At 51.8% G+C, this 25,970-nt stretch overlaps 6 protein-coding genes across 6 annotated transcripts; 3 read left to right on the top strand and 3 right to left on the bottom strand.

Moving 5' to 3' along the window:
- Window positions 1-493: 493 nt before the first annotated feature.
- Window positions 494-6,269, top strand: CONPUDRAFT_87688 (glycosyltransferase family 48 protein; the record flags this gene model as incomplete). The annotated part of the gene is made up of 10 exons (XM_007766573.1): window positions 494-680; window positions 752-984; window positions 1,037-1,654; window positions 1,713-4,395; window positions 4,453-4,638; window positions 4,689-5,533; window positions 5,584-5,914; window positions 5,971-6,044; window positions 6,098-6,161; window positions 6,214-6,269. 10 exons carry the CDS (start codon window positions 494-496, stop codon window positions 6,267-6,269), a joined length of 5,277 nt encoding a protein of 1,758 aa, XP_007764763.1.
- A 782-nt stretch (window positions 6,270-7,051) lies between these two features.
- On the bottom strand, window positions 7,052-8,631 carry CONPUDRAFT_47614 (uncharacterized protein; the record flags this gene model as incomplete). Its single annotated transcript, XM_007765833.1, has 7 exons — window positions 7,052-7,155; window positions 7,210-7,378; window positions 7,438-7,555; window positions 7,612-7,698; window positions 7,757-7,817; window positions 7,878-8,160; window positions 8,281-8,631. 7 exons carry the CDS (start codon window positions 8,629-8,631, stop codon window positions 7,052-7,054), a joined length of 1,173 nt encoding a protein of 390 aa, XP_007764023.1.
- A 224-nt stretch (window positions 8,632-8,855) lies between these two features.
- CONPUDRAFT_79874 (aflatoxin-detoxifizyme) lies at window positions 8,856-12,140 on the bottom strand. The gene is made up of 20 exons (XM_007766098.1): window positions 11,919-12,140; window positions 11,647-11,863; window positions 11,455-11,586; window positions 11,238-11,404; window positions 11,024-11,189; window positions 10,913-10,971; window positions 10,727-10,863; window positions 10,511-10,675; window positions 10,433-10,452; window positions 10,391-10,396; window positions 10,279-10,329; window positions 10,196-10,220; window positions 9,981-10,144; window positions 9,898-9,926; window positions 9,749-9,846; window positions 9,666-9,700; window positions 9,476-9,606; window positions 9,325-9,418; window positions 9,090-9,269; window positions 8,856-9,035 (listed from the first exon to the last, which is right to left on the bottom strand). Exons 1-20 carry the CDS (start codon window positions 12,005-12,007, stop codon window positions 8,919-8,921), a joined length of 2,082 nt encoding a protein of 693 aa, XP_007764288.1. The 5' UTR covers window positions 12,008-12,140; the 3' UTR covers window positions 8,856-8,918.
- Window positions 12,141-13,151: 1,011 nt separating this feature from the next.
- Window positions 13,152-16,156, bottom strand: CONPUDRAFT_135011 (uncharacterized protein). Its single transcript, XM_007766572.1, has 3 exons — window positions 14,602-16,156; window positions 13,549-14,552; window positions 13,152-13,496 (listed from the first exon to the last, which is right to left on the bottom strand). Exon 1 carries the CDS (start codon window positions 16,027-16,029, stop codon window positions 14,611-14,613), a length of 1,419 nt encoding a protein of 472 aa, XP_007764762.1. The 5' UTR covers window positions 16,030-16,156; the 3' UTR covers window positions 13,152-13,496; window positions 13,549-14,552; window positions 14,602-14,610.
- A 1,328-nt stretch (window positions 16,157-17,484) lies between these two features.
- CONPUDRAFT_79872 (glycoside hydrolase family 5 protein) lies at window positions 17,485-19,717 on the top strand. Its single transcript, XM_007766097.1, has 9 exons — window positions 17,485-17,668; window positions 17,720-17,844; window positions 17,893-18,132; window positions 18,185-18,347; window positions 18,399-18,515; window positions 18,571-18,794; window positions 18,850-19,084; window positions 19,141-19,307; window positions 19,361-19,717. Exons 1-9 carry the CDS (start codon window positions 17,532-17,534, stop codon window positions 19,510-19,512), a joined length of 1,560 nt encoding a protein of 519 aa, XP_007764287.1. The 5' UTR covers window positions 17,485-17,531; the 3' UTR covers window positions 19,513-19,717.
- Window positions 19,718-20,024: 307 nt separating this feature from the next.
- On the top strand, window positions 20,025-23,592 carry CONPUDRAFT_98012 (DNA repair helicase). The gene is made up of 20 exons (XM_007766571.1): window positions 20,025-20,113; window positions 20,173-20,203; window positions 20,263-20,309; window positions 20,364-20,441; window positions 20,495-20,686; window positions 20,738-20,857; window positions 20,912-21,028; window positions 21,078-21,201; window positions 21,252-21,348; window positions 21,402-21,508; window positions 21,562-21,659; window positions 21,719-21,813; window positions 21,865-21,983; window positions 22,038-22,107; window positions 22,161-22,332; window positions 22,386-22,571; window positions 22,623-22,715; window positions 22,768-22,874; window positions 22,926-23,106; window positions 23,172-23,592. Exons 1-20 carry the CDS (start codon window positions 20,087-20,089, stop codon window positions 23,472-23,474), a joined length of 2,364 nt encoding a protein of 787 aa, XP_007764761.1. The 5' UTR covers window positions 20,025-20,086; the 3' UTR covers window positions 23,475-23,592.
- Window positions 23,593-25,970: the final 2,378 nt, after the last annotated feature.

Raw genomic sequence — 25,970 nt, 5'->3', positions numbered from 1 at the left:
TGGACATCTCCACTCGGTTTGGCGACCGAGGACGTCATCGCCGTTGTGGTCGAGCTCTCAGGGTGTTTGTACAGGTTCTCAATGGAACTTGGCGCTCTACAATATGGGAGGTGGAGTGACCTGTCACGGTTTATCGTACAGTAATGACTGGCGGGAGGATCGTAGAAAGGCTGTCCTGGAGGCCTCTTCGCAAACTCGGGCGTACTGGGAAGTCGCCGGTCGGCACTAGCTGTTGGCTAAGCTTGGCGCGTACCGACGGGGAACGCAGTGAGAAAATCGAGGTTATTTTCTGGAGGCAAGGTAACCGAGTTCCCACGGTTAAAGTGGCCATTGTATCTCGGCTGGTCGCCCTCGTTTCTGAGACTCCATTCTTTCTCTTCCTCACCGCTGGCGCTGACTCCCTCTCGTCCCCTCGTCCTCTGGTCTAGCTACTGATATTCGCAGCTGCCTCCTTGCAGCACGTTCACTCTTTTACCCTCTGTCGTACTCCGACATGGCGAATCCAAACTACCCACAGCAACCCAATAATCCTTTCGCAATCCCCACCGGTCCTTATCCTCAGCAACCTCAGCAACGACAGCCCATTAGGCATGAATATGACAACGACTCAGACGCAGGTAGTCCTTATACCAGCACAACTCGGCTCGCAGCCGCCCAGCCCTACTATGATCAGCCTACAGGTGCTTACGGAGGTAAACTGTCTTTACATAATAAAACATCCCACTCCCTCTTTGCTTACCTACCGCTGCAGTGAGGGATTCGGCCTCAGATGCCGGCCATGGTTCTCGATCCTATGCACCTTCTATTGCCTCGCAGGCAAGTCAGCCCTACGCTTCTCCCTTTACCGACCCTGGCCAAGGCTCCCGGCCATATCCCGCTTGGTCACCAGAGCGGCAGATTCCCATCTCAAGTGAAGAGATAGAAGATATATTCCTCGACCTCACTCAGAAGTTTGGTTTCCAGCATGATTCCATGCGCAACATGGTAGGCCACAGGTTTTCCCAGTTATTATGTTGATTGCTGATCCATTGTCAAGTTTGACTTCCTGATGCATGCTCTTGACTCCAGAGCTTCTCGCATGAGCCCCAATCAGGCTCTCCTAACTCTTCATGCGGACTACATCGGAGGGCAGCACGCCAATTATCGCAAGTGGTACTTCGCTGCTCAGCTGAATCTCGACGATGCTGTTGGCCAGTCCCAGAATCCCGGTTTGCAGCGACTTCGTAGTGTCAAAGGTAATGCCAAGACCGCTGGCTCCAAGCATCTTGACAGCGCCATCAATCGCTGGCGCAATGCCATGAACAACATGAGTCAGTATGACCGTCTGCGACAGATCGCACTCTACCTCTTGTGTTGGGGTGAAGCAGGCAATGTACGCTTTGTCCCTGAGTGCCTTTGCTTCATCTTCAAGTGTGCCGACGACTACTACCGAAGCTCGGAATGCCAGAACAACATGGACCCCGTTCCCGAGGGCTTGTACCTCAACACGATCATTAAACCGCTATACAAGTTCATGCGTGACCAAGGGTACGAAGTTGTCGAAGGGAAGTTCGTGAGAAGAGAGAGGGACCACGATCAGATCATTGGGTACGATGACATCAACCAACTCTTCTGGTATCCTGAAGGTTTAGCACGTATCGTCCTCGAGAACGGGGTAAGCAATTCTGAGTGATTGTTTTTCACAACTACAATGATTGATCCATCTACCACAGACGAGGCTTGTTGATATTGCTCCTGCAAAGCGTTTTATGAACCTTCGTCGAGTGGTTTGGGACCGTGTGTTCTTCAAGACCTACTTCGAAAAACGTTCAACGGCCCACTTGATTGTCAACTTCAACCGCATATGGATCCTTCACATTTCCATGTACTGGTTCTACACTGCATTCAACTCTCCTCGCGTGTACGCTCCCGAGAATAAGCAGTTTCCTGCACCGGCAATGTATTGGTCTGCCACGGCCCTCGGTGGTGCGGTTGCTACTTTAATCATGATCATTGCTACCCTCGCCGAGTTCACGTATATCCCCACGACATGGAACAACGCCTCACACCTGACGACCCGATTCATATTCTTACTGGTGATTCTTGCGCTCACAGCTGGCCCGACCATCTACGTCGCTTTGATGGAGACTGGTGTAAATCCCAGTAACTCCCAGGTCCCGCTGATTATCAGTATTGTGCAATTTTTCATCTCAGTGGTAGCCACCATTGCCTTCGGCATAATACCGTCTGGGAGGATGTTCGGTGATCGCGTGGCTGGCAAGAACCGCAAATACATGGCATCGCAGACCTTTACTGCCTCTTATCCCGCCCTTGAACGGTCTGCACGACTTGCAAGTATCGCACTCTGGGCGCTTGTCTTCGCTTGCAAGTTTGTCGAGTCCTACTTTTTCTTGACCAACTCATTCAGTTCGCCCATTGCTGTTATGGCTCGAACGGAGGTTCACAATTGCAACGACAAATACTTTGGTGCAGCTCTCTGTTCGAACCAAATCTCATTCACGCTTGGCATCATGTATATCATGGACTTGGTCCTGTTCTTCCTGGATACCTATCTATGGTACATCATCTGGAATGTCGTGTTCAGCATTGGTCGGTCTTTCGCTCTTGGCCTATCCATCTGGACGCCGTGGAAGGATGTCTATACCCGCATGCCGAAGCGTATCTACGCTAAGCTGCTTGCTACCGCGGAAATGGAAGTTAAGTACAAGCCGAAGGTCCTAGTTTCTCAGATCTGGAATGCCGTCATCATTTCCATGTACAGAGAGCATCTCCTCTCCATCGAACATGTGCAGCGGTTGCTATATCACCAGGTCGATGCTCCTGACGGGCGACGGGTCCTCCGTGCTCCTCCATTCTTCACGAGCCAGACCAGCAACTTTAAGGGTACCTTTTTCCCGGCCGATGGCGAAGCTGAACGTCGTATCTCGTTCTTTGCTTCTTCTCTGACCACCGCTTTGCCTGATCCCCTTCCGGTCGATGCTATGCCCACCTTCACCGTCATTGTCCCTCACTACTCTGAGAAAATCCTTCTTTCCCTCCGTGAAATTATTCGTGAAGAAGACCAGAACACTCGCGTCACACTGCTCGAGTATCTCAAACAACTGCATCCCGTCGAGTGGGATAATTTTGTCAAGGACACCAAGATTTTGGCGGCTGAACATGAAGGCACGGACGGTACGGCCTCGGTCAACGAGAAACAATCAAGCAAAGCAGATGACTTGCCATTCTACTGCGTCGGTTTCAAGACTTCTTCCCCGGAGTACACTCTTCGTACGCGTATATGGGCTTCCCTCCGCGCACAAACACTCTATCGTACGGTTTCTGGCATGATGAACTATGCCAAGGCCATCAAGCTCTTGTATCGTGTAGAGAACCCGGACATTGTCCATATGCTGGGTGGTAACACGGATAAACTTGAGCGGGAGCTGGAACGCATGTCTCGTCGCAAGTTCAAGTTCATGGTCTCTATGCAGAGATACTCCAAGTTCAACAAGGAGGAGCTTGAGAATGCAGAGTTCTTGTTGCGCGCTTACCCAGACCTGCAAATTGCATACCTGGATGAAGAGGCCGGTCCCAAGGGCAGCGACCCCACACTGTACTCTATTCTCATTGATGGCCACTCTGAAATTGATGAAGCGACTGGCAAGAGGAAGCCGAAGTTCCGTATACAGCTCCCTGGTAACCCAATCTTGGGTGATGGCAAGTCCGACAACCAGAACCACGCTATCATTTTCTACCGCGGCGAATACCTGCAGCTTATCGATGCAAACCAGGACAATTACCTAGAGGAATGTCTCAAGATTAGGAACGTCCTTGGGGAGTTTGAAGAGTACCAGGTTTCAGGCCAGAGTCCATACGCTCAGTGGGGCCATAAGGAATTCAAGAAGGCCCCGGTCGCCATCGTTGGTACCCGAGAGTACATCTTTTCGGAGAATATTGGTGTCCTCGGTGATATTGCTGCAGGAAAGGAACAGACTTTCGGTACGATGACAGCTCGTGCTTTGGCTTGGATTGGTGGCAAGCTCCATTACGGACACCCCGATTTCCTCAACGCGTTGTTCATGACTACTCGTGGCGGTGTCTCCAAAGCTCAGAAAGGTCTCCATCTCAATGAGGATATCTTCGCCGGTATGAACGCGTTTGGCCGTGGCGGTCGCATCAAGCACTCCGAGTATTACCAGTGCGGAAAGGGTCGTGATCTTGGCTTTGGTACCATTCTCAACTTCCAGACCAAGATTGGTACTGGTATGGGTGAACAATTGCTCAGTCGCGAGTACTATTACCTGGGAACCCAGCTTCCAATGGATCGGTTCTTGACTTTCTACTATGGTCATCCGGGATTCCACATCAATAACATTCTGGTCATTCTCTCGATCCAAGTTTTCATGGTAACCTGTAAGCATCCAGTTCTAGTTTCATAGGTTTGAGACCTTGACTGAAGCTACTCGCTAGTGACATACATCGGGACCTTGAACAAGCAGTTGGCTATCTGTGCAGTTGACTCACAAGGAAACGTGCTTGGTGGTCAACAAGGCACTGGTTGCTACAACCTCATTCCTGCGTTTGAATGGATTAAGCGTTGCATTATCTCCATCTTCTTGGTGTTCTTCATCGCCTTCCTTCCGTTGTTCTTACAAGGTGAGCCTGGGTAGTGCATCATAGGCTGGTTGCTCATGCGTATATTTCAGAACTTGTCGAGCGAGGCACAGGAAAGGCTCTGCTGCGTCTGGGCAAGCATTTCTTGTCTCTTTCTCCGATTTTCGAAGTGTTCTCCACTCGGATCTATTCACAGGCCGTTGTTAGCAATCTGACGTTTGGTGGTGCCCGGTACATCGCAACTGGACGTGGTTTCGCGACAACGCGTATCTCCTTCAGCATCTTGTATTCTCGCTTCGCAGGTCCTAGCATCTACATGGGCATGAGAAACTTGCTGCTGTTGCTCTACGCTTCCTTGACCATTTGGATCCCGCACTTAATCTACTTCTGGTTCTCCGTCCTATCCCTTTGCATTGCGCCTTTCGTGTTCAACCCGCATCAGTTCTCCTTCACCGACTTTATCATCGACTATCGCGAGTTCTTGCGCTGGATGTCCCGTGGTAACTCGAGGACGAAGGCCAGCAGCTGGTACGGTTACTGCCGTCTGTCGCGAACGATGATTACTGGGTACAAGAAGAAAAAGCTCGGCCATCCATCTGAGAAGCTCTCGGGCGACGTACCTCGTGCTTCTTGGCGTGCCGTCTTCATCGCTGAAGTTGTCTGGCCAATCTGTCAAGCAATCATATTCATCGTGGCCTACATGTTCGTCAAGTCCTTCCCCGACCGCAACGGTGACCCCAGTCCCAGTCCCCTCATTCGTATCGCTGTCATCTCCATCGGCCCCATGGTGTGGAACGCTGCAGTTTTGATTGCCCTCTTTTTCATCTCCTTGTTCCTTGGTCCTATGTTCAGCAAATGGCAGAAGTTTGCGTCCGTCGTTGCAGCGATCGCCCATTTCCTTTCGCTCCTGGGATTGATCGCCTTCTTCGAGTTCTTCGTAAGCATCTTCAAGCATATCTATCTCGTTACTAACGTATGGTTTTGCAGTGGTTCTTGGAGCTTTGGGATTCGTCTCACGCTGTTCTTGGTGTTATCTGCATCGTTGCGGTGCAGCGGACCATCCAGAAGATTCTCATCGCTGTGTTCCTGTCTCGCGAATTTAAACACGATGAGACTAACAGGGCTTGGTGGTCAGGCCAATGGTACGGCCGCGGCCTCGGACATTCTGCAATGTCGCAGCCTGCTCGCGAGTTCATCGTCAAGATCGTGGAGATGTCGCTCTGGAGCTCTGACTTCCTCATGGGCCACATCTTGCTGGTGATACTCACTGGTCCCGCCCTCATTCCCTTCGTCGACAAGTTGCATTCCACCATGTTATGTAAGTTTCCATCAGAGTTGCCACGAAATGTGCCCAAACTCATAATGTATCACTAGTTTGGCTACGCCCCTCGAAGCAGATTCGGGCTCCCCTTTACTCGACGAAACAGAAGAGGCAGAGACGGTGGATTGTGAGCACATTCTAACTACTTGACGAGAAGTCCGGCTAACATTTTATCGTCAGATTGTCAAATATTTCCTACTCTATGTAATCGTCGTAGCTGGTCTTGCCGCCCTGATCGTCCTTCGTACGTACTTGCTTTTTCTTGCATTCACTGTGAGCTCAACCATTTTCAATAGCTGCCGTCTTCAGGAACGAGATCACATTCCACTGCACCTTATGTCAGAACATCTAATGGGTTGGACTAGGATCGGACTAATGGACTGGAAACTCGTACACTTTTCTTAAGGCCCCATCGTGCTGGCACCATTTTCGCTACTCTGGCCTACCTCCATCAACACTTTGGACGTCCATTGTGGTACTTTTGTATATTGTCTTCGTCGTAATATACTTGGTGTAACATAATTAGAGGAATACTAAACCGGAACAAACTTTCTTACTTAGACATTGCATACTTTGTGGTGACATGCACGCTGTGCCCGCGAAGTTTAAGGCCTCTTGAGGACACAAATCGACTATATGAACAGTCCATGTATGTAGCCCAGTCCACCTGGCCTTCTAACGCCGAGTCATGTATCTGGGTGGGGCTCTGTATAGCACGTATGGTGCGCTTAGTACAGATCTTCCGCCTTCACTCACGGTGTCGCAGCACTATACCATCAGTCAGTTTATCGACTATCATATTTAGCGGTATTAAGTCTGCCAAGGGAGACTATCGCAGCACCTACAGTGAAGACAAACGACCATCCAGGCGAGAAGTGACGTAAAGATTAACAATGCATTGTACGATTGCTTAACATGTGGTTAGTAATGTGGATGAGCGGTATCATGTTGTATGTTGAACCAATCATTATGCGCCAATAGATGTCCGTAGAATAAACAAGGAAAGGATGAAAAACAAAGAGGCTGTTCCATCGCAAGACACTAATTCTCCCGAACCAATGCAACAACCACGGTGACGCTGATGTGTCGTCAACAGCTGAAGAAGCCAACGAAAAGGATGGAGAACTCACTCGTCTACTTTCTATTGGCATTGAGATCATCGTCAGCATGAACGCAAGGGATAAGATTGAAAGCGCGTACCCCGCCTCGATAGCTCATCCCCTCCCTGGCAGCCTCGCCTGTCAAGAATGTGTTATAGACAGGTCTCAAGGGGACTCGTGGGATATGCATACGTTCAAAAGGGCTGACTTTCTTCCGGTCATGCATACATGTCTGGGCGTAGTGGACGATCCGGTCGGCTATGGTCTGCACTTGTTGGTCGTCTGATCCACCTGACCTGCCGACCAACGAGCAAATGGCGCTCATGTCCGCTGGGAAAACATTGTCTGACAATCCGTCGGTCTGCAAAGCGTGAATGAGTAGTCGGTCAAACTGTTGTTCGGATGTAGAGGAACACGCACGTAGCATATGACAATGTCGCCGTCTCGAAGCTTTGTTTCATAGGTGTCTGCGGCGCTAGGATAATCGATGTATGACTGATTATACCGCTCGGTGTCGCTAGGAAACTTTGTCAGTTGGCTAATGGGGAGAGTTAGTGTTGCACAACGTTTTCCTTTTAGAACGTTAGTTCTTACAATGGACAGTTGAAGAAATGCGTCTGGGCTTGTTGCCGGTAGATGATGGATGATGACCGAATGATGGCGAAGCCGCTATCTCCCAGGCTTGAAAGTGCTCATAAGCTAAGCCTTGACACAGAAGAATCCTCGAAAAGTAACTTACTTGGCGGCTCGTAGCAGCCCAGATAGCGAGTTAATATTTAATAGGCACGCAGTGCTAGAACCTGAAAGGAGCACTGCTCAGCGACGTAGGGCCTAGAAGATAAATCACGAGAAGGACGGACCAGCTCGTACAAGCTTTTCTCGCAGGACACCATGATACGCAGCTTCCAAACAATCCCGAGGCGCCATCTCCCATCCCTCGACCTCTTCGCGCTCCTCGTACTCCTGCGTGGGGTCGATCTCCGGTTCACCTGCCCAGGCCAATCGCGCATACCGGTATGAATGGTACATCAGACACTGCGCAAACAGCGACGGATCCACGCCCGAGTCTGTCCACCCCCCTACGCCGTCGGCGACGCCAAACGAGATACCCTGAGAAACGCCGGTGCCGAGAGTGAGAATGAACTACTATCACTGGCCGCAAATGAACATTACCACACTTACAGAATTATTGCGCATCTGCGTTGGCGCGATAAAACGCGCGGTAAAGTCGCGTCAAGCTCAGCTCAGCAAAGCGGTTTACACGAGAATAAGATGGGAACGCACTGGCGTCACGTAGAAAAAGTCCTCTCCCGCGTCCTTCCCACTGAGGCTGCGCGGTCGCGACAGCATCTCGTCTCTCCATTTGCCTACGGGGGTGTTTGCAGGAATCGGGCGGCGAAGACGAGCCGTTCTGGCGTCTGGCGACTTCCCGGCCCAGCTAACGCCAAGGTGAAATGTGTACGGACGCTGTTGTGTCGATATACGTCTGGCGGAGCTGTGTGCCCCGCGGAGGCATATTGGTGGGTGTCCTCGACAGATATATGAAGAACATTGGGTCTCACGAGCGAGAAGACGAAGTAGTGGCGACGGGCTGGTGGTTGTGGAAAGGAGCATAGATGGGTGAAGACAAGGGATTCGAAATACGCTTGAACCTGTCAAACCCAAGTGGGCCGTACTTTCGGCTCGCGCTTTCCGGCCTTCCTGATGATCGAGCCTCGATAATAACCCCATTGTTAGGTTAGCAAGTATCAACGTCATAAGGCATAACCATGGATCAAACTTTCAATCTCAAGTGTCGTGCCAAGTCGTTACGAGGAAATTCAATGAACCATGGCTTCAGTACGCTAGAGCCGGCTACTCGTCGAGGAAATACAATACAGATCTTTGTCTAATGGTCCAAGTCATATCTGACGTTCAATGCAGCTCTCGATGAGACCGGCTGCCGTCAAAGGATAGTCCTTGAACACCACCTCGTCGTTGACGACGAACGTGTTGGGTTGCACGAAGACCTTGCGAGGCTATAAAAAAACATCATGTCAGCCGTTGGTCTTGAATAAATGCATCAAACTTACCAGCTTCTTCTTGAGCACAACCTCCCGGATGTCACTCTCCCACCCCGCAACCGGAGTGGTCAATGTGCGGTAGAATTCGCGAGCACCAGGACCGTCAGCCGTGCTCTTGCGTACTTGCAGGTCGATCAAGAGTTTTGCGGCAGCCTTATGTCCTTCCGACAGCACTTTTTGGCGATCGACCTGGGAACATCATAATTAGTCTCCCAGCTTCCAAAAAAAAACCCATAAGTCATACCCGAATGTAGAGGTTTTGCAGTTTACCATCAGCATCACGAATCTCCTCCAAGTAAGCAATGCCCTCTTTGATGAGGTGTTGTGTTATACCAAGGCTGCAAAGGCACCAGTGAGCTCATTGAACCCTAACGGTATGTCGTTCGCAATCATACCGAGCTTGCATGTGAGCTTGTCCGTGCTTTTTGGTGACAGGGTCATAGTATTCCAGAGCCCGCAATCCGGCACGCGCCATGAGCAAGAAAGTGATATATTGGATATCTTCGATTTCTTTGGGATCCTTATACTGTGATGAATATAGCTGTCAGTAACCTCGTCGGCGTTCGCACCAAAAGGAGCACGTACACCAAAGATGTTCAGAATAGTAGTGTTTCCAACGACTGTGCGCCGTTAGATTGATCAGACCAACAGATAAAGAGATATCTTACGGAACAAGGCGACCGTCTCTGCACGGCACTCCTCCATCGAGGACGAGACCTCACCCAGAACAGAATCAGGCGTTTGTCCAGGCTTGTACCAGGACGTTCTATAAGGCAGTTTAGTGAAGGAAGTACCTTTCCCTTAGTGAATCGCGTACATCGCTTTTCCTGTGAGGGGGTTGATAATCTATGGGCAGTCATGAATTGAGCAGCAAATAACAGCGAGCAAGGTCCAACTAACCTTCTCAGGATCGAAGTTCCGCGAGCCATCAGTATTTTCCTGGAATAACTTTCCGGATCCATGACCGAGCAGCTCATGGTTGGCGACTTGAACCTCAAACGCTCGGGAATCCCAGGCATTGTAAAGGTCAAGGTCGTCGGGGTGGATGAACGTCACCTCTTCATCTGTCGTAACGTAAGCAGGCCGTCTGTAACGAAACTTGATAGACTGCGTACTCGGAGCTTTGGCAGCAAGGATGTTCTATAAAAAACATATTAGCGACCCGTAGCTTGATGATATAGGCGAGAACAAAACTTACAGCAAGAGAAACATTCTTGAACCCAGTCGATTCTCGGATATCATAGTAATTCTTGAAAGCCACGTGAGCAACGCATCATCTCAAAGCCACCGGCACTCACAGGAATCTACAGAGGAATCAGAAAAGGGATGAATTACATGAACATTTCACTCACGTTGATACCAGCAGGGATACCTAAAGCCAATCAATGTATGATGAACGGGTTTTTGTAGATAAGTATGGAGGCACATACCGCCCGTTGCAAACGAAACAATCTCCAAAGCAGTAAAGTCAGGCTTTCGGAAGACGTCAACCTCATAGTCCTTGCCCCAAGGCAGCGCCTTGATCAAATCCGGAGCACCATTCACGAGGACATCGTATTTCGCACTGAGCTGCTTGTTGACGATGGCCGTGAAGCCTACAAAATGATTGATCAGTAACCGGGAATGTTCAACACCACTGCACGCACCTTCCCACTCGGCGCGTCCGCCATATGGGTCGACGTAGGTTTCAATGAACCCAAGGTAGCTTTCAACGACTGGACCAATATCCTTGACCCAATGTTTTGATCCTCGCTTGTGAGCTTCGATAGAGCCAGTGTCAAGCCTTTGGGTGATCAGCCATGGCGACGAAAAGAGGAAGAATGCGGACGCACGACTCGATGTATCCATCCAACATTGCCACCTGGTTGTCATTTGCCGCATACTTCTTGGCCTGACAACGTGCTGAGTCTCAGGGCTGCCACTACCATATAAGAAGAGCATACCTCCGTCAGCGCAACAGAAGCTTTCTTCAAGGCTTCCGAGAAGTCGCCGTACTCGACCGTGAGCTTCGCAGTACCAGACTTTACAGTAATATCGTGCTGCTTCGGTGCAGGGGCATTCGCCGACGCAACAAGAAGCGTATAGTCACCTGCTCCGTTTTTGCGAACGCTGCGACAACTTCAGCAAGATAGGAAAGCACATGGTTGGCATACGCACCGGGTGTTCAATACATCGACACCGAGCTTCTCGGCCGCGGCCTGCACGTCGTTGACCTCCTCGTCGGTGATGACTTCGCCAAGGTAGTAGTTGGATACGTGACCTTCGCTTCGCTTGCCAATAAACAGTGACGACTCCGGAGAAAGGGAGTAAATGTGTTCTTTCAGCTGTGGAGTTCTCAGTCAGTGTCGCCAAGATGCACAGCGAAATTACAGACCTCATTGAAAAGAGGTACAGCATTCCTAGCGTTGGCAGATTTTTCAACGACTGCGGCGAACGTAGCCTCGGGGACGCGAGGGACAATCTTGGTGAAGCCAAAGCTCTTGTAGTTGACGAGGTTGTGCAGGACCTGTCGACGAGAAGCAACGTGTTAACAGCCTGATACTGAGGGAGATAAATCGAGACGAACCTGGGAACTGTACTGCAAGACGCCATTGAACTCTTCTGAGCTGAGTCCGGAAGCAGCCTTGAGATTGTCAATGTTGGCGAGCTTGCCGTTCTCGCTGAACGTCAAGATGAGAAGGTCATAGAGCCTCGCGGCGTGCGGGGTCCATTGGCCTTGGATGATGCGTGCGCCGGCCCACGAAGCCTGTCCAATGTAATGGGCATACTTCTTCTCCTTGGAACTTGAGGAAACGGACTGTCAGATGTCAATGCAACGCACACTGATATACGGCGTACGTGAGCTGAGCAAAGGATGTTGCGACATCGAGGCCGCAATAGGGTGGCTCGTGGTCCGCGAGGTATCGCTCTGAGGCAGAAGTGGCCATGGTCCTAAGAAACGCGAATGGTCTGAATGGCTTGTAGCTGGTGGCAACCAGCGATGGAGTTCGATAAGATCTCGAGTGGAGGCCTCGGACACATCGCAGGCCGGTTCGGAGCATTCACGTTGTTCAGTTCGGGAGCGCCGGTCAGTCACAAGACGCGGTATACTCGTGTCGCGCGCTTGCAGTCGCAAAACTCTTAGCCCCTGAATCGGTCCGCCAGCTCCCGCCTGGACGTGCTTGGTAGTTAGTTTGTCTAATATCTACTTCACGTTCAAGTCGCTGGGACAAGGAGCGCAAGGTGACCGAAGTTCACGCTGACTCGGAATCATGTTACATACAGCATTTGAAACGCAATCAATAATATTGTGGTTTGGAGAATACTCGATAATCCAAGTAGACTCATATCTTGTGTTACATAGTACTGCGCCCTCAGCTACTACAAAAGGTGTACGTACGCAGTACGTAAATTACAAAGGAAGGATAAGCAAAAGTTACGTAGCATAGCCGCGAGTCAGTCCAGTGTCCGACTCGTCGACACTTGCGTAGTCCGACATGGCCGGACGGCTTGAGATGGCGACATGATGCGGCTTGATGGAAATCCTCCGGAATTGGCTGGGATCGGCAGCAGACTTGTCGAAAAGTGGGTCGTCGGGTAATAACGATTACGCCGTCAAATGACGTCGCATCCACAAGGAAACGCAAAGCCTTCAACCATTGCCGACTACGACACGACGACGCGGATCCGAGTCTCGGAGAGATGCCGCGTCTCCAAAGGCTTCAACGTCGTGATCACCTGCTCTTCGCAAGAGCTAGCTACGTTTACCCACTACTATGTGTAGTATATAAACAACCTACCCAAGCTCATTCCACTTCATCCCGAACACCGCTCCAGTTCTTCTCTACCTACTGATGTCTCTTCCAGAATCTATTACTGTGCTTATCGTGGGCGCAGGTCCGGCCGGTATGGCCACAGCCTTGTCTCTCCACAAGCAAGGCATCCATGATGTAGTCGTCGTTGACGGGCAAGCCGACATAAGCAATACTTCTCGTGCCATTGTCGTTCACGCTGCCACGCTCGAGGTGTGTGGCATATCGCAATCGTACTTTCATCTCTCTTATCAGGTGAAACAATCACAGGCCCTCGACACAATCGATCCTGCGCTTGCAGACGATATTGTCGCACAAGGAGTGCCCAACAGGCAGCTCAACATTCACAACCGCTCCACACGACTTGCCCATGTCGACTTCGGCGCTAGCCTCGACGGCCTCACTAAATTCCCCTTTGCCTTGATCATTCCCCAGACTCTGACCGAGCTCGAGCTTAGGAAGAAACTGAAGAGTGATGGAATCGAGGTTTACAGGCCCATGCGAGTGGCAGGGCTTGGGCGTAATGCGCAGGACAACATATACACCGATGTCTCCTTCAACAACGGGCAAGTCATCAAAGCCAAGTATGTCATCGGCGCGGATGGCGCTCGCTCAGTGGTCCGTATCATGTTTGCATTGTCATTCATGCACGTCCTCACCCTTCATCCAGGTTCGTAGTACAGCTGGCATCGGTTTTGCGGACCCAGACGGTCAGGACATCGCGCTGCTCGAGGGACAGACAAACCAGATGGCGCTCGCAGATATCATCATCAACAACGACGCCAAGGTCCCCGCCGAATTCCGCGGTACCGCCTCCCCAGGCTCCATCTTCATCTTCATGCCTCTCCCGAAGCCCCTGAACGAGCTGCTCGGCCGGTCCACCGACGAACGCATCTACCGCGTCATCTGCGGTGTACCCTCCTCCGAGGGGGAAATCCCATCCGGACCAAACGAAGCGTACATGCAGCAGCTCGCGGACCGCTTCGGCCCCCTGTTCCTCTCCTCCGACCCCACCGTCAACCCCCACGGCACCACCATAAAGGAAGTCATCTGGTCTTCCCGCTTCCGCACCCACTCTGCAGTCGCCGACCGCACCTTCACCCGCTTCGGCGCAGACCCGCATGCCCAGCCCAGCGACCCCGAAGCTCTCTCCGAGGGCGGCGCGATCCTGCTAGTCGGCGACGCCGCCCACATCCACTCGCCCGCTGGCGGCCAGGGCATGAACCTGGGTATCCGTGACTCCATCTTCCTCGGAGAGGTGCTCGCGAAGCACATTCGGGCCACCGAAGCCAGCCGGCCGACGCATGAGACAGACCGCATGCTGCGGGAGTTCGCTGACTCTCGTCGAGCGCGGGCGCTCGAAATCATCGGTCTGACCAAGAACCTGCTAGCTTACTCGGGGTCTCATTATAGCGAGAGCATCTGCTGGTGGCTGCCTATCAGCAAAGCGACGGTGCGAGATTGGTTGTTGTGGCTAGTAGTCAAGTCCAGCTTCGTGCAGTCGAAGATTGCTTGGAATCTTAGCGGCTTGGGCAGGAGATGAGTGCAGTCTGTACTAATGGACACTAGTTAGCATATACCTATATAGTTACTTTCAGTTCATCGTCCATAGTCTCTTTCATTCTTGCATTGTTACGACCAATGTATTATACGTACCCTCACAATCTAAACACTGCTCAATCTACACCACAGGATAAGCTAACTGGGCAGCGACCTAAATCCAAACTCACATCACTCAATCAGCGCCCTTCAGTCTGCTTCCTGACCGCCTCCCTCGCACGGGTGTAGTTGGCCCAAAGCACCTTCCACTCTGCCTCCAAGGTCCCTTCACCAGCTTCGCCCACTCCGCCAGCGCGCTCTTTAGCGACGCCCGCCCAGCCGAGCGCCCGCTCGTAACAATCCAGAGCACCTTCCATGTCAGGCTTCTTCGACCCCTCCTTCAGAATCCCTATCAGGTTCCACGCCTCCGCGGCGCTCCGGCGCGCGTCACGCAAGAGGCTCTTGGCCGGCTTGCTCATAGCTGTCGACTTTGCGTATACGGGGACGAGGCCGGCTCCCGATGCTGGGGGCTGAGGAAGGGAAGGGGTGGCGGTGTTTGGCTGCCGCGTGAATGGCAGACCCGCGAGCGCGAGCGCGACGCGCTCCGAGGACTCGGCGGCTTGCGTGAGGTACTGCACGGACGAGTCTTTGGGCAGGTGGAGGGCGTACATCACTTCGGCGAGGTGGATGGAGAGCAACGAGGAGCGGTGGAGGACATATAGGGAGTGAAGTGCTTGAGGTGGTGAGGCGGAAGCGAGGTTAGGAGGAGAGGGCACAGACCGCATCAGGTCTAGCGATGCTTCTTGGAGGGATTTCGCTTGCTTGAGCTGGCCAGAGGTAGAGTAGAAGGCGGACAAGGACACTAGTGTAGAGATGAGTGTGCGTTGTGCGGAGGGTGACGAAGGGATGGTGCTGGCCACTGCCGGAAGTGAAGACGGGCTCTCTGTGCTGTCACCCTGCGTGAGCTGCAGAGACCGGGTCCACCATGAGACGGCGTCTTCTGTGTCCCCCAATCTGTAGTTCAGGTCGCCGAGTTTCAATGCGACTCGTGCAGAATCGGGCCCCTTTCCGGGCAGCCCAGCCCACACTCGCTCGAATTCAGAACGGGATTCAAAGAGGGCCTCCCGCGTGCCGATGCGCTCCATGATGGATGCATGACGCGCGAGAAGGTCCCCCAACGTCTGCGGGCGAAGAGATCCAGAAGCCACCCTCTCCTCGGCAATGCGGAGGGCTGCACGCAGGAAGCTCTGCGCGTACTCAAGCCGCGCATCCACAAGATTGAGCCCCGAGTCCTGTCCGTTACGGCCAGACTTGGAGCTGACCACGCTCGAGCTCGAGCCTGTCCCCCAGTTCTGCGCCATCCAAGCGCTCCGAATGGCATGCCTGGCTTTATACCCGAGCGACTGGTTTGTACCGCCCACGGCGTCGCCTCCTGACCACTTCTCGGCGTCGCGGTCCCACTCCCAGCGGTGTACCTGCTCGTCCCTGTCCGGCGCCATTCCAACGTGCTCGACCCACATATGCGCACCCTCGAACGCGGTCCAGCCAGTAATGCCAAGAGCCACGAAGCCGACGAAAGTGTACTGAAAGAACCGCTTGAAGAAGTTTAATCCGAACATGGCCGAGGCGGCAAAGTGATCCTCAATGAGCACGGAGGGCTGGTCTCGGAGAGGCTCATCTCGGAAGGGCGGAGACTTGTTGGTGTTCTTCGAGCTCAGGTAGCGATTAGTTGAAGCAGGAAGTCGTGAGGGCACAGTGCGAAGAACTCGTCGCGCGAGCAAAGGATTGTGTTTCAGCATGTTGCCTGCAATTGAAAGTCGTTATGCCGGGTGTGCTCTCTGAAAACTGCCAATAGAAGAGCACGAACGGCCAGTGACAGAGCTCGAGGCAGCAGTCGATGAGGTCACCGACCGAGCCTCTTTTCCATCACGCGTGGGAATTCGGACTTGGGAAGTGCGGCACTTGACATGTTTGCTTCTAAACTTCAAACCTTCAAATCAATAATAGCCTCGAGGTCTGACCTCATGTATTACACCATCTGTTACACCCATTTCTCCGCTCACTCAAACATTTCAACCCATTAGTTCAAGTCTTTTCACGGACCGGTCTTGTCGGATTTTCTTCGCATGCTCGTCAGGAACTATCAAGCCAGACATATGTGCCAGTACAGGCTAGCCTAACCAAAGTCAGGGCGCGGATGGATGCAACCTGATGCAGCCTGATTGTGATATGATATCGGTGCAATTCTTCCGTTCTAAGATGTCGCAATACGACTTCCTTGGCAAAGAGCTACGTTGCCCAATTCAGTGGCCTCGTTCCTGTTCCCCAGACTCTTGCCTCACCTTCCACCCCGGCCTCAGCGCTAATCAGCCTCAGCCTCGCCGCGTACCATGTGCATGTACTCGTGGGCACATTCCATTATTGCTCGTCCTGCATTATACCGTCCAAACCTCCTCATCAAACGGACTTAGTTCTCCGTCGGTGGGACACTCGCGGTTTCTGGGCACCGTCTTCCGCTGCCATGTCACGGCCGCGTCGAACCAGCGCCTCGCCACCGCCACATGTCTTGACGTGCAGTGACAGGGACCTGCGTGCAAACTCGAAACAGGCACATCTTCAGATAATCCATCCTGGAGGAACAAGGTTTTTGCCCCCGAGGCAATGATCCTGACCGCTCTGGGCTGGTGAATGCTGCAAGTCTGACGTCGGGTAAAGACATTTTACGCCCTTCACTTCCTTCCTTGACCGCCGCTGCGCCGAAACTTTTTTCAAAAGGATGCACTACCAATGAGAGAGCGTCCGAACCAGTGCACCGTCTCGATGCATGCTTGTTCGACGCCCGAGATAAGCGCTCTCTAGACGGCGAACGCCAGTATCCGGGACCGATCGATCCGTAGCAGTGCCTTGGGCGGCCAGGGCCCAGCTCCCATTCGGCGATACAGGAATAATCTCAATGGACCGCTGTCCATCCATATGTACGAAAAATCACGACGCCGTCGGACACGTGTGGAAACAGGTGGAAGCTCGAGGCTTCTAGCATAAAAAGGGCCCTCTGTGCGGCCAGTTTACTCCTCGCCCTTCCTCCATCCTCTGGTGCCCCGCCCCATTCTTTACTCTAACGATGAAGGTTTCTCGTATATGGGCCGCCCTCCTTGGCGCTATTGCTGCTCATGCTGCCATCGTCCCGACCACGACCACGAAGAGGACTTCGAGCCCCTTCGTATCCTCGGAGGGTTCAGAGTTTGTGGTCAACGGCACGTGAGTCATCGTGACATTATGACTTCATACAGAACACTGACGTCTTTAAAGGAACTTCAAGTACATAGGGACGAATGCCTACTGGCTTCCTACCCTCCAAGATGATGAGATCTCGACCACGCTGGCGAAGATGGCCGCTACCGGCATCAAAGTCGTCAGATTATGGGCGTTCAATGGTGAATCTCATCTTGCATCAGTTCACTAGATTCTTACGCCTGTTGTAGACGTCGACGCCGTCCCTAGTAATGGTACATATTTCCAGGTCATCCAGGATGGGAAGACATCAATCAACGAAGGACCGAACGGTCTCCAAAGGCTCGACAAAGTGATCGAGTTGGCCGAGCAGCAGGGGCTCTACGTGTTGCTCTCGCTGACCAACAACTTCTTCCCTAATGTTGCCAAGACTTCTACTAAACGTGGCGAAAGTCAATCCCTTCCCCGCAACTACCTCTCGAATGACTATGGTAAGTTATCCACGCATTTACCTTGCCGATAGCACACTGATATCTCTCGCAGGCGGTATGGATCTTTACGTCCGCGAGTTTGGTGCGAAGCATCACGATGACTTCTTCACCGAGGAGAAGATTATCAGCGCATTCCAAAATTATACCTCGCACATCGTCTCTCGCTACGCCGACAAGCCCTCGGTGTTCAGCTGGGAGATTGCCAACGGGCCCAGGTAGGGTTCTACCATTGTCTTTTGGACCTTCCGATGCTCAATATTTCCCAGCTGCAATTCCACGCTTCCGTCAAGCGGATCTTGCCAGACCACGACTGTTACGAAGTGGCACGCCACCATGGCGTCTCACATCAAGTCCGTAGACCCTAACCATCTCGTCTCAGCTGGGTATGTGATACGGCGATGCGTTTTTGTGTGCTACAGCTCACCGTTATCGTTACAGAACCTCGGGCGGTCAATGTCTCCAGTGCACAAAACTTTTCCCTCTCAGCGCGCCGTCGCCACAGCCGTCACCTTCTGTGAAGAGGAGAAATGTCAAACAGCTCACCAAGAAGCAGCTCCTCAAGGACAGATCTGAGGCGCGCCGTAACAATCGCAAGAGGGCCATCGAAGAAGGTACTTTGGCAAAGGACGGTGTGCAGATCAGAGGCCGTTGGGTATCAACTGGTCAGCACTATTGCTGTTTGTGATGTAGCTGTGACAAAACTGACACCGCCTTTAGCTGCGAAGCGTCAGTCCAGTCCGGAAGTCGGTCAACAGTTCGATGGTTCTACTGGCGTCGACAGCCAAGACATCATGAACATCCCCGATGTCGGTTTCGGCAGCTTCCAGCTTTTCCCTGACCAGAACAACTACGCTGCTGATGATACTACGTCTACCTCAAGTTCCGACTCGTTTGCGAACACCGTAAACACCGGCGTCGATTGGATCAACAACCAGGCGCAGCTTGGTGGAGCGTAAGTGGATGGAGTTAGCTTAATACGCTGTGGCGGCTCACGCTGTGAATCTTTAGTGTTGGAAAGCCGACGATCATCACTGGCTTTGGTTTGGTCACCCAAGGCAATGCACCGAACTTTGTACCCTTCAATAGTTCGAGTTCGACAGATGCCTCGTCAAATGCCTCCTCCGACGGCGTCTCGAACGATCAACAGGATTCTGCATATACTACATGGGTCAATAGTAAGTTACTGCCTTATTCACCGACATGCAGACACTGACTTTGTTCTTCACAGCCGGCGTCGCTCAGGGTGTGAATGGCATCATGCAGTATCAGTGGGGTCAAAGCAACGTCCAAACACCCAACGACGGTTATTCCAGTTCGTCCAACGATGGTGTCCAGACGGTCTTGCAAAATGCCGCGCAGGGCATCGCCGCGGACAACTAAACAATTATTTTCTTCTTTTGACTGCATTAATGGCTACGGGGTTTCTGATATGGACAGACAATGATTAATTGATTTCTTGTATAAGGTCACTGGTATGGTGACCGTCATGGACGATTAGATTTTACGCTACTATCACAAAAATTGATGCTTACGCCTCCCTCAAGACAACATTATCTCCGCTCACTGAATGACATTTGTATGATAGACTTTGGACATTTCTCTGACGTATTACTGTTCACTTATATAGGATCCGTGTAATGGACCACGCCTAGTACGATTGCTTAGCTACGTCGGTGTTTTGCTCCTTTGATGGGTCAATCCTATGATTGCTTAGGAAGCCGATTTTTGGCTTCGAAGTATCTTCTTCAGTGACTCAAAATCAACGAAAAAAGAATTCTGAAAAACAAATCGCAGGAAACTCGGATTATTGGGCGGCTTCGGACTTCACGTGAGCGCGTAACGCTGTCAATATTATTTGTCGCGCGCCACGGTCGGGTCGCGGATCGAGTAATCCGCCTCAGACCACCACAAGCCGCCAAGGACCCACTCTCTTGTGCACTGGAAGGCTGGCGTTATGAAGTTCTTCATTGACAATCTACCTGTGCGCAAACTTGAAAATGCTCTGAATGTCCAGGTGTAACTCATGGTCACGGCTTACAGATAATTTTCCCTTATGACCGAATATATCCTGGTATGTATCCAGCTTGCTCGTCTGAGGCAAAGGAAGCAGGCGGCTCACGTATCGCGCAGAGCAGTATGCATACATGTGCGATCTCAAGCGTACCCTAGATGCGACGGTCTGTCTATGCTTCCCCCAGGACAAGCGCGAGTGCTGAAGCTATGCTGTTTAGGGGCACTGCGTTCTGGAAATGCCCTCGGGGACGGGGAAGACGGTTTCCCTTCTGTCGTTGATTGTCTCTTATCAGCAGGTCAGATTTCGTTGGTGATGTCATTCTTCTGGTGCTGATCTTGCTTTGCGTAGTTCTATCCAAACAAACGGAAGCTCATTTATTGCTCACGGACGGTACCTGAGATTGAGAAGGCTCTGGCGGAGTTGAAGAGGCTTATGGAGTATCGAATAAAATGCGCGGAAACTACAGAGCAGAAAGAGAAGGAAGAGAACTTTAGGGGCCTGGGCTTGACGAGTCGGAAGAACCTCTGCATACATCCGGAGGTACGTGCATGAGCACTTGTTGGTGCCAGTCCTTACCCTTCCTTTACATAGGTCGCGAAGGAGAAGAAAGGCAAGGTGGTGGATGCGCGGTGTCGAGACTTGACCAACAGCGCGGTTTGCGCCAAGGGGCGAGAGGACCCGGGATCTGTGGAGCTCTGTGAATGGCACGAAGTAAGTGCAACGCTTTATTGCGAAAGCCAAGTCGTCTAAACATCTGTGGTATAGAACCTTGGGAAACTCGAGCCAGGCTCTCTCATCAGCCCAGGCGTCCACACTCTCGCTGATGTTCTTGAGCACGGTCGGGCGAATGGAACATGTCCCTACTTCACAGTTCGGAGAATGGTTAGCCTCTGCCATAAAACACTTATCTCGCAATTCATGCCTGTAATAGATGCCATTCGTCGACGTTGTTATCTACTCTTTCCATTACCTGCTGGACCCAAAAGTCGCCGAACAGGTGTCCAAAGAGATGTCCAAGGATGCCATAGTGGTTTTCGACGAAGCCCACAACATTGGTGGGTCCGCCTCGTCGAGGTCCTGACAGGATCAACTCATATCTGCGTAGACAATGTTTGTATCGAGTCACTCAGTATCGATCTCACACGGCCAATGCTTGACTCGGCGGCCCGTAGTGTCGTTAAACTCGGGGACAAGATTGAGGAGTAAGTTGAAAGAGAGGCTGTAGCCGCGTCTTTGTGCTGATTACAGAGCGTAGAATCAAGAGAACCGATGCAGCCAAGCTACAAGACGAATATGCTAGGCTAGTCGAAGGATTGCAGGAGCCAGCGGCTCCCGAAGAGGACTCTTTCATGTCAAATCCTGGTATGTACTCGATTCACCTTCCTCTTGGGCAAAGATTGACACATAGTGTTTAGTACTTCCGGAAGACTTGTTGTCAGAAGCCATTCCTGGAAACATCAGGAAGGCAGAGCACTTTGTGGCTTTCTTGAAGCGTTTCGTTGAATACCTCAAGGTATGCTGCGACCGAATTTTCAGCTTGGCGTCAGCTGAACTGACACCTAACTTTGCCAGACTCGAATGCGTGTACTCCATGTCGTAGCCGAGACACCGTTGTCGTTCCTACAGCATTTGAAAGATATAACATACATTGAACGACGTCCGCTTCGGTGAGTTTCCTGGCTCTTGCTTTGTGTCCTAATTCAACGAGATGATTTTAGCTTCTGCGCAGAGAGGCTTCAGTCAATGATCCGAACCTTGGAGCTCAGTCGGTTGGACGAGTACTCATCGCTTCAGAAAGTCGCGAGCTTCGCGACATTGGTCGCAACGTATGAGAAAGGTTAGTCCGCGAGTGACGAATCAGCGCATGACGGCGGACTCAGCGCCTTTCTAGGATTTCTGCTAATTTTGGAACCTTTCGAAACTGACTCGGCCACCGTCCCTAACCCTATGTTCCACTTTACGTGAGTTTTATAGTGTCTTTCACCGTGCTGACAAAAGTGATTATTTGTCGCAGGTGCCTTGACCCATCGTTGGCCATTAAACCAGTCTTCGAGCGGTTCAGTAGCGTTGTCATCACGTCCGGGACAATATCACCTCTTGATATGTACCCCAAGATGCTGCAGTTCACACCTGTGGTACAGGAATCATATTCAATGACCCTCGCACGCAATACATTCTTGCCACTGGTCAGTAGTATGTTTCCGAGCCGAATTAGTATTTGCATGCTGAGAGGCAATAGGTCATCACGAGAGGAAGCGATCAAGTGGCGATTAGCTCACGGTTTGAAGTCCGAAACGACCCAGCGGTGGTGCGGAACTTTGGCAGCATTCTCATTGAATACAGCAAGATCGTGCCTGACGGCATTGTCGCGTTCTTCCCAAGTTACCTATACATGGAATCCATCGTGGCGGCCTGGAATGACATGGTATTTTGGGGACTACGGTTATGAGCCGCGATGCTAACTACCCTTGTTTAGGGTATATTGACCGAAGTGTGGAAGAACAAGCTGATATTTGTGGAGACCCCGGACGCCAATGAAACCAGTATAGCCCTGGAAAATTACAGACGAGTATGTCCTTTCTTGTTCAGTCAGGGGAAACTTCACGAACCGTAATGTGTAGGCTTGTGACAATGGCCGAGGAGCTGTCCTTCTCTCCGTCGCCCGAGGAAAGGTTTCGGAAGGAATCGATTTCGATCATAATTACGGGCGTGCCGTGATTATGTTTGGGTATGTCGTTTGAGGTTCGGTCAGGTTCATCCATATTGACACACTCTACAGAGTGCCTTACCAGTATACGGAGAGCCGTATACTAAAAGCACGCCTGGAATACCTGCGCGACGCGTATCGGATACGCGAATCCGAGTTTCTGGGGTTCGACGCGATGCGCAACGCGGCGCAGTGCGTAGGGCGTGTTCTCCGCGGAAAGACGGACTGGGGTCTCATGGTGTTTGCCGACAAGGTAACTCAACCCGATGCCGCCCTCGACGCATAGTGATTTGACCGCTCGCGCATTGCTTCATTCAGCGGTTCGCCCGCGCGGACAAGCGCGCAAAGCTGCCTCGGTGGATCAATCAATACATTACGGAGGTGGCGTCCAATCTGTCGACCGATATGGCCATAACGCTGTCGAAGCTCTTCATGCGGACGATATCTCAGAATCCTCACGAGAATCAGGCCGGCGTGTCTCTTTGGACGGTCGAAGACATTGAAAAGGCTCAGGCCAAGCAGAAAGAACTTGCGCTGGCCGCTGCTGCTGAGGACGGCGACGAAGAGGAGTTCGGTGACGACGGGATTGAGGATGAGATGTTGGTCGACCTGGACCTCTGAGGTCGAATATGGCTACCAGACGGTTTAGTGTCTCAATCTAGGCAAGACGTTGCCGTTGACTCTGAGTATCAAATAGAGCTGTGTGGAACGTGAAAAGCGTGATGTACACATGGTAAATGGACGTGGTATCTGATGCAAGAATGAGCAAGGTAAATAGAGACGCGAGGAGACTGTCAATGGCGACACTGTGGGCACACGCCAGCAACCTGAGAATTGGGTCAGCTAGTATAATGTAAAAAAAGATGGGGGAGACCCACCTCTTCAGTTATGACGCGGCGGGGTTGCCTAGCAGAAAATTGTTAGCAAGCAGGATCGGGGTGGAGTGGATGAATGAGGGTACCCATAATATCTTCGACAATTGCAGGGCCTGCCGTTGGAGGAGCAATGTGGCGGGTGAGCATCGCTGAGGTAGCAAGTGGGGGAGTTGCAGTCAATATAGTGGTCTCCGTGGAAGGAGAGATGGCCGCATGAGGCGAACTTGGTGAAGTTGAGGACGCGATGACACATGTGTATTTGAATGTGGATAGGGGTCTGCGGGGAAGCTAAGCGAGCTGTTAATAGAGCGATACAGCTCAGCGAAGGGTGCGTACGAGTCGTCGGCGGAGGTAGGAGGACGGTTTATAGCCACCTGGAAAGAAACAACGTTTTGAGTTCGGTTGATTGACTGCACTGCATCGGCTCGTGAGATTTAGGGCATGCCGGCGGGACGGAATCAGCTGAACGTGCTCACCGAGGATGCGGGATGCCAGACTCTGGCGGGGCCGACGCTGCTCTGTCGCTGAATCAGAGTATGTTCAAGTTGGACGACGACGGGGACAGAGCCAGGTTGAATTTAAACTGAAAATACGCATACCTAATGAATTATTACGATTCAGCTCCGCTCAGAGTCCCGTGGGCGGACAATTTTGCATCAAAGGGATGGGCACGAACCCAGGGAAACCAGCTCAAACGGGGACAAGCCAAAGCGAGAAGACGTATGACAAGAAGAAGGACACGTCCGTCCGCGTCCATGGGCGAGCGGGGTCCACATTCATATCAGATCGACAAGGTTGGACAAGGTTGCATATGGAACAAACGCCTGTGGCTACTAGGCGACGCCAGCCAGCTTGTCAATGTGGCAAGACCTTCCCTCCGTCGTGGTCAGACCAAGTGCGCGCACATACTGTAGAGAAAGATGCAGCTATGTAACAAGGCACAAGATTAATCTAACTCTCGCCGAAGCCCGGCTTATCTGCCTTCGCGTCTCAGATCTCCAGACCCAGATCTTCTCCGGCTAAGTCCATAGTCCACCTATGGACGACCCTTTCTTCGCCCTTGCGCAGCGTCGCCCTCGAGCCTCCCGTCCTCTGTCAGCTGGACCGCCTGGATTGGTTTGATGAAAGAGTTGACGATTCTAATTAGTCTTGACAGCTCACATATACGGGGACTGGCTCTGTCTGATGACATGTCGACGACTCGAGTTGGTGATGCGTGACGTAGCGAATCGCGATCGATTCACTCTTCCCTTATATGCAGATCTCGACTCCATGCGAATAAAAGGCTGGAGTAGAACATCATCCCGTTGAACTGCTGCAAGTTGACAAGTGGTGTTCTGCAACGTGTGATCTCCTTCTCGAGTTCTTGTCCCTGGGGGTGTTGCCGACCCACGGTTGTTTGGGAAGACCGACCAAAAGTTCTCACCAAACCTCGACGCAAGAATCTGCAAGGAGGTGGCCGATTGATTCAGATCGATGAGACGTCATATCGGGAACAAGGCGCATGCCGTGTCGGAGGAGGATCGCCCCTCGGAAGTAAATCCAGCGCCTGAATCGTGTCCACATTTGCCCACACTGGCCTGCTTAAGCTTCGTCTTTTGCGTCTCAGCGCTTCATCCTGTGGCACACCTTTCTTAAACATATCCATCTTATCTCGGCGACCATGATATACAAGGTTTCTAGAAAATTGTCCCGTACACGTGCCTCCGACTGACACACGTTGTGCGTGACATGCTGTCAAGTGACGAATTAAGCGAAAAAAGGACTCCCGCGATGTACCAAGTACATCATCCTTACAGCCTCCTTCTTGTGCATGGTGTATCTATCGGCCTTCCTGCCTTGAGAAAAAATGAATCAGTTAGGTAAAGTGGTAACTTATCCATAAACCTAGATATGCATCTGTCCGTCCTGCGTCATTGATTTACCTCTAGACGCTGATTCTCTGCATGCCCTTCAAGCTGGCGTTATGTAACGGCGCCAGTTGGGTCGGTCAATTTGGTAGGAAAGGTACTCATTCTGCACCAAGTGTGGCAACAATGATCCAGCGCGAGCAATGCGCTCCTACAAAACTTAATATGACCTCGCAAGTTAGTGGCAGGTCGTGGCCACCCCAACACACGGAGACATTCTGTCACTGGCCTGAAATCATTTTACTTAAATTTTCTCCAGTTGCTGTGCTACTGGCGCACCGACCGGCATGCAGGCCGCTATATTACTGATCTGATTAACTATGCTGTAGCCG

Source organism: Coniophora puteana (genome assembly GCF_000271625.1).
Source record: "Coniophora puteana RWD-64-598 SS2 unplaced genomic scaffold CONPUscaffold_2, whole genome shotgun sequence".
NCBI classification, from domain to species: domain Eukaryota; kingdom Fungi; phylum Basidiomycota; class Agaricomycetes; order Boletales; family Coniophoraceae; genus Coniophora; species Coniophora puteana.
Note: the sequence above shows the minus strand (reverse complement) of the source record. Positions and strands in the feature narration are given on the sequence as shown.